Here is a 6,618-nt window from a genome sequence, read left to right on the forward strand (position 1 = left end):
ATAAAGAAAAAAAAAAACCATGACTTTCCTTCACAAAGCATCCTTGCTTTCTGCAATGTTCTGCCCAAGTTTCAGAGGCTGAGAAACCATGCATGAATCTTGTGAAACTGTGATCAGAATAAACGGCGACCATTCCTTTCTTGACTGCTCGCCTCAGCAGTCTGTAAAGGGGCTACCTCATCTTAGTTTGTCAAATACTTGAACTGTTGTCCAGTGTCTGACTACAGTAGGCACTTTACCAAGGCAAACAGCATCTCTTCTAGGGTTTAGGTTTTAATCATGGTTCTCAACACATGAAACAGACAACCCACACCAACATCCATGGCTTCCACAACAGCCTCGTGATGCCACATATGCGTCGATCAGATGACTAGACATGTTTAGTATTTCTCTGTTCTTCAATTTCTGTAGTCTATGTGAAACAATTGTGGCAAACACACCTTTCTTCAAGCACACATGGTGCCTCTTTAACTTTTTTGGTAAGTTTGGATCCCTGATCTTCCTCATAGGAAGAAAAAGAAACATCTGTGCTGTTTGACATAGTTAGTGCTTGGAGAAATCTTCCCCAAACAACAAAACCCCTCATGGTCCAAGCAGATTCTCTCGTCTGCTTTTAATTTGAACTTTAGAGTGTCACAGATATGTGAAAGGTTTCAATATAAGATTCTTCTTAAAAGCCATTTTTTTTTTTGCCTATGAGGAGAAAGTTGCAAAATTTTGTAAAATGTAATATTGAGTTATGCTTAGTCATGTTTCATGTCTTTCTCCAAGGTTCGTTTTTTTTTTTTATGTGGAATTTGTTTAACAATTTATATTAGCATAGGGTTGGCTGCTACTGCTCTCCAAAGATAATTCTGCGTTTAGGGACTGGGGATATGAAGACACAGTCAGTGGCGAGAGCATGGTAGCATGTGCAAGTCAGTCTTTCCCTCCACCCCCGACACTGCCACGCTGCCCATCAGTGCTGGGGCATGGGAATGGGCAACCATGAAAGACTTTCATGGAGTCTCCTGGGGTCATGAATTCAGGTCCTTGTGCTTGCAGAGGGTGTTGTCTTGTCCTTTTAGCCATTTTTGCTGCCTCTGTTATGCGTTTACACAATGTTCCTTGTTTCTGTCATCATTAAACCAAGTTTATAGTCCTTAACACATACACACACACACACACACACAAACACACACACACATATGTGAGTAACAAAATGAATTTGAGCCGGGTGGTGGTGGCGCAGGCCTTTAATCCCAGCACTCAGGAGGCAGAGGCAGGTGGATCTCTGTGAGTTCAAGGTCAGCCTGGTCTACAAGAGCTAGTTCCAGGACAGGAACCAAAAACTACGGAGAAACCCTGTCTCGAAAAATCAAAAAAAAAAAATTTGAAAGAGAAGAAGGAGGGCTATATGGGAGGGGTTGTAGGGAGGAAAGGGAATAATGGAATGATGTCTTTATAACATTAAAAATAAATTATTTTAAAATGAGGAAAATATTTAAAGTCTTCCAGCTGAACATGAGAAGGAGGTGAGGGATGTGTGGTTTCAGTGTAACCACTTTAAAACAGAAGAAGTTAGAGTAAATTAGTTTTCTCCTAGGATAAGAGATTGAAGCTTACTGTAAAGCTTGTAAGAAAAACTGTATCCCCTCCCCCTTCTCTCCTTTGACGCATGTTAGTAAGAGCAGATCACCACATAAGTAGGAATCTTGCCATTGTGGCCATGGCAGACCTTGAGTAGGAAAAAAAAAGCAAAAATAAAAAAAAGAAGAGCATTTGATTTTAAATTTTATGTCAAAACTCAATCACTATCCTACAGCTATACTATGATGAGACAGGAAGATTTTGTACCCACAGATTTATTTATTAGAGTAATAACTCTGGAAATCACTTGATTGTCTCTTAGTACCTGGTTAAGCAAATCAGAGAATAGACTCTAAATAATGCAACCAATCAAAAGACTGAGCAGGACAGTAGTCAAGACTCTCAAAGCAAAGAGATCTAGGTGCAGGGCAGTGTGTAGCCTCTGTGAGCTTAAACTGGTAAAATAGCCGTGAAATGTTTGCGTGGGCAAGCAGTCAAATACATTGTTTAGGAGTCAACCACCATAAGAAATTTGGTGCATACATATTTGTGTACCATATACAAATTCTAGATTCCCCGAGATTCTGTTTCAGGCTTGCATTTTATATGTCTTCTCTCTTCTAGTCTTCTACTAATAAAGTACCTGTAGTTTTGAATATTTTATTCATACTTGTAGACTTTCCTTTTCTTAGTATTATCCTAAGTTCCTAGTGGGGTGGGAAGAAGAGGTTGCCCGATCTCTCTGGCTCCATCAGGAATGGCTAGAATTGAGCCTGGTCAACAAAGATGTGCAAAGAAAGACATCTCCACTCCAGTTGGCTCCTGCAGAAAGAATCCAGTAACCCAAATACATTAAACTTCTGCCCCACACCCCTCCTAGAAGGCTCTGCTTTCTCCCATTTCATGAGAATAATGAGAATATTTCCCATTTTCTTCTACTTTTTTTTTTTTTTTTTTTTTGAAGATATCAGTTCTCGGGATTGGCTTTCCTGGCACACCAGGCAATCAGCACACATAGGAAAAGAGAGTTTCTCTAGATGGAGAAGCAGAGACTTGTGGACAAAAAGGATGCTTCCAGAGACATCCTACCAGGTCCCCTCTCCGTGAGCCAACAGAGAGCATGTGCTGTAGCCTGACTCCCTTCAAAATTAACCACTTCCGGGAACATAAAAAGCAATGAATATTCTAGGACATCTGTGCTATTTAAAGAACATGTTGGCACAGTCAGCCAGTCACTACTATCCTTTGAATAGTGAACCTAGTGTTTTGTGGTTTTGATGCAGACTTTCAGAATACTACAGAAAAAAATAAATGAGGAAGGTTATTTTATTCTTCCCCCGATTTGGAACATATATGTGTGTGTGTATGTGTTATTATATATATATATATAATTTATATATAAATCTAATATGTATATTATATTTTTAACAAAATTATACATCCCTCTCCTCATTCTAATCAATGCAATACAGGTGAAACAAAAATTGAAATAATCACTTGATAAGAGAAGTGGGACATTCTAGAATTTGTGGTTTTGTAATCATTTTTAAATCAGAGTAATTAAGGCAAATTTTCTTGCATGTCAGAGTATATAATATATTCCAAATTAATTATTTGGCTTACATCGGAATGCACTTGTTCGCCGTGTTTCCACACATCCTCCTCTCCATTCTGCCCATCACCGTGGACTTTGTAATTGCTTTCTTGGAAATCCCCTTCCTTCCAGTAACTATTGGCCACTTAAATAAATATTAATTTGTTGGAAACCATTTTTTTTACGGATGCCTTTTTGAAACATCCCTCAGTGGCAGAAATTGCCTTGGATTTCACTAGGTCGGCCAGGATGGACCTGAATTCATGGGCATACCCCTCCTTCCTCAGCCTCCAGAATCCTGGGTTTATATGATTAGCCACCAACCACATCTGGTAGAAAAGTATTTTTGAAAGTAGTAATATCTGATCCATCCCGTATCACCATAACCATTTGAGTTTATAAATGTGGAATACATTCTCTTTAAAGCTACTCACACATAGACATATATCTTATCTTTTAAAAACAACAACAACAACAACACACACACCTTCCCCTAAGATGACAGTTCCAAAATGCATCTATACTTGTAACAATTTATGATTATTAAATGTTAAATTTTATTTCAAGGACTATCAGAGCAGAGAGAGAGAGAGAGAGAGAGAGAGAGAGAGAGAGAAGGACTATCCAAGCAAAGATAGCACATCTCAGGAAATAAACTAGTATTTTCATGTTAAAATTTACATGCCTATCACTGGCTATTCCAAGAACTCCTTGCATCCTATACTCTAGAAATAAAAGTAGAAAGGGTTACACATTTAGGAACTATGAGCTGAAATTCCTTCAATATAGAATATTTATGACTCAAGACAATCAATGTGTACAAAAATTTACATGCAAAAGAAACAAGACCAATGCAGCACCTCTAGCAAAATAATTAAAACTTTTGTTGCATTTACAGGTAAGTGCCACACCGAGGATTTACAACACAGTAATTTACTGCAACCACGGATGAGTTCCATCAAGAAACAAAGTCCTCACACTCCGGACTTGCGGAAGGTATTCTCGGAATGCTCAACTCTACACAGGAGGTTTGTACATCCTTGGGATCGAGCTGACAAGTCATAAAGGCTTTCGCAGCATATATTAGATAAAGGAGTCCGTCACATCTAGACAGTCAGTTTAATGTCTCTGGCAGGTGTGCAGCCTAGAAGAGTTATTGGCTTGGTGGTGCTCCTTCTGTATCCTGCAAGACAGGCCTTCCCCACAGTAACAGCGCTGGAATATCTCCAGCCCGTGGGAGCCTTTCCGCCTGTGCTTGGTGCACACCTGCCCCTCTTTGAGGACAGGTTTACAGATCTTGGACCAGAAATGTCGCGCGCAACACAGTCCCATGGCACAGTCTGAGGATCGGAGGCAGAGAGAGCCCTCTTGTCCTGTGGAGGAGACAGAAGGAAAGTGACAGTTACTGCTAGGCCTGCACGTCTCATGAAGAGACCTCTGAATGCACTTCTGATAACACTAAGTGGAGAGGCTCAGTCTTAAAGCTACCTTTGGTGTGGTATATTTTTGAAGTCAGCGTGGTCCTTCTGGGATAGCCATCCAAAGTGCCGTGGTCGTTACCAAGGTTTTCAACGATGCTTTCCTCAATTTCCCCTCGCGGCAAATGGCTGTGGTCAGAAGGCATGCATATTCCTACGGAAGCCAGAAACCGTGATTAGTCCCCAGGCTGTACATAATGTGTTTCTGCAAACCACGATGAAACCAGTCTATTGTGAGATAACTCACTGCCGTTAATACCTTCTCTTCAACAGATCTCCCCAGACAAGGACACATCAATGAATGTCCTGTTCACTCATAAGGACTACCCTGGGAGAGCCATTTAAGATGCTTTCCCACTAATTGTGGAGGTGGCAGCAAGGATATTTCTGTCTAGTTTAATATTACCCTTTGGGGGTAGGAAAGAAGAGATCTAGTCACTTAAAAATTAATCTTAAAAATAACTTCTCCACTCTGGGCGCTCTCTGGGCAAGGCAGTTCCAGCTGTCTGGAAGACTACCATCTCACCCGCCGGTGGCCTCACTGTGTAATTTCGATATTACAGAGACTTAGTGAGTTCCCTCTGGAATGCTGTTGTGCCCTAGGAACTTAGCTACCCTGTGGATTTATTTCTGGAGACTTCTTTGAGACATTCACATTTTGTGGATCTGTGGTTGTGTGGTTGTGTGTGTGTGTGTGTGTGTGTGTGTGTGTGTACCAACACTGGAGGGTACTTCTTTGAAGGTAGTTGAGAGTGGAGGGAAGGGAGGGGAAGTTGTGGAACGCTAGTAAGTGGTACAGAGATCTCTTTTAAAAGTTACCCAGCAGAGATTAATTTCCCTAGCCCTTGGCTGACAACAGTTTTAGCATCCAGAGGCCTGGCAAAGAAAAAGGAAACTGGTAGCAAAATGCCAAGGCTGGCTTGCTAAGGTTTTTCTTTCGGAGTGACTTTTCCCCCTTTCTCAAGTGTCCTGACAGAAGTGTCCACTCTAATAATGCAAAGTGTGTTAGATCACCCAGGGTGGCAGAGGAAGATAAACTCCCAAGGCCTCAAACACAAGCCCGTGGAGATGTAGCGGGGAAACCCTTACATGAGCCCAGGTTCGCAAGTGGAGCGTGGGCTTTGGCAGAGGTAGAGCTCAAAGGCAGAGCTGTTCCAGTTTACAGGGGAGTCCGAGACTCACCGTTTTTGCAGTAATTCCCGGGGCAGCACATAGAGTGCCTCATGCAGCGTTTCCTGCGCTTTCTGCAAGCCAGACAGATCTGTATGCCCACACCCGCACCTCCGCGGCTGGGACTGGAGCAGTACTCTTCAGTGCCGCACTCCTCATCCTCTGCGCAGGGGTAGGGCTGTGGGAAGGGAGCAGAGGGTGAGCAACTCAGGCATCCTGGTACCCACACCTTCAAGGTCCGCATCAGCATCCTCTTCAAAAGCTCTTCCAAGCACTCTGCTCCCAATGCAGTGATTCCAAACACACCCTCAATCTCACCCCGCTAGGATACTGTATGCCCTCTTCTCTGAGACCCCTTAGATCCCTGACACCCCTCTCACCTGGTAGTTGTCAAGAGTCTGGTACTTGTTCCCACCCTCGTACAGAACTCCCGGCGCCACACTAACGGCCGAGCCCGGCTGCCCCGCAGCGCCACCCAGCGGTGGGGGCAGGTTCTTGATAGCATTGGAATTGATGAGAACCGAGTTCAAGGTGGCGCTGACTCCAAGCGGAGGGAGGCTGCAAAAAGCCATCGCTGCTAGCAAGACCAAGAACCGGACAGCTGCCACTGCACACACAACCGTCATCTCAGAAGACCACAAGCCGGAGAAAGTCAGGAAAAAAAGAGGTCACTTTGCACCACAGCAGCTGCAGAGTCCAGACTGCGGAACTTCAGCCGATGGAGTCTCTGCTGCTGGACTCTGGGCTCTGTGCAGTCACCCGCCACCTCAGGCTGGCTGCCTTTATACTCGGGCTCCAGCCTTCCCA

The 6,618-nt window shown here is 43.2% G+C and overlaps 1 protein-coding gene across 1 annotated transcript; it reads right to left on the minus strand.

Annotated features, from left to right (window-relative positions):
• Positions 1-2,649: 2,649 nt before the first annotated feature.
• Positions 2,650-6,618, minus strand: Dkk1 (dickkopf WNT signaling pathway inhibitor 1). Its single transcript, XM_050158425.1, has 4 exons — positions 6,192-6,618; positions 5,824-5,989; positions 4,652-4,795; positions 2,650-4,536 (listed from the first exon to the last, which is right to left on the minus strand). Exons 1-4 carry the CDS (start codon positions 6,435-6,437, stop codon positions 4,283-4,285), a joined length of 810 nt encoding a protein of 269 aa, XP_050014382.1. The 5' UTR covers positions 6,438-6,618; the 3' UTR covers positions 2,650-4,282.

Source organism: Alexandromys fortis, unplaced genomic scaffold (genome assembly GCF_014885135.2).
Source record: "Alexandromys fortis isolate MF-2015 unplaced genomic scaffold, M_Fortis_MF-2015_v1.1 scaffold_10, whole genome shotgun sequence".
Classification (NCBI taxonomy): Eukaryota; Metazoa; Chordata; class Mammalia; order Rodentia; family Cricetidae; genus Alexandromys; species Alexandromys fortis.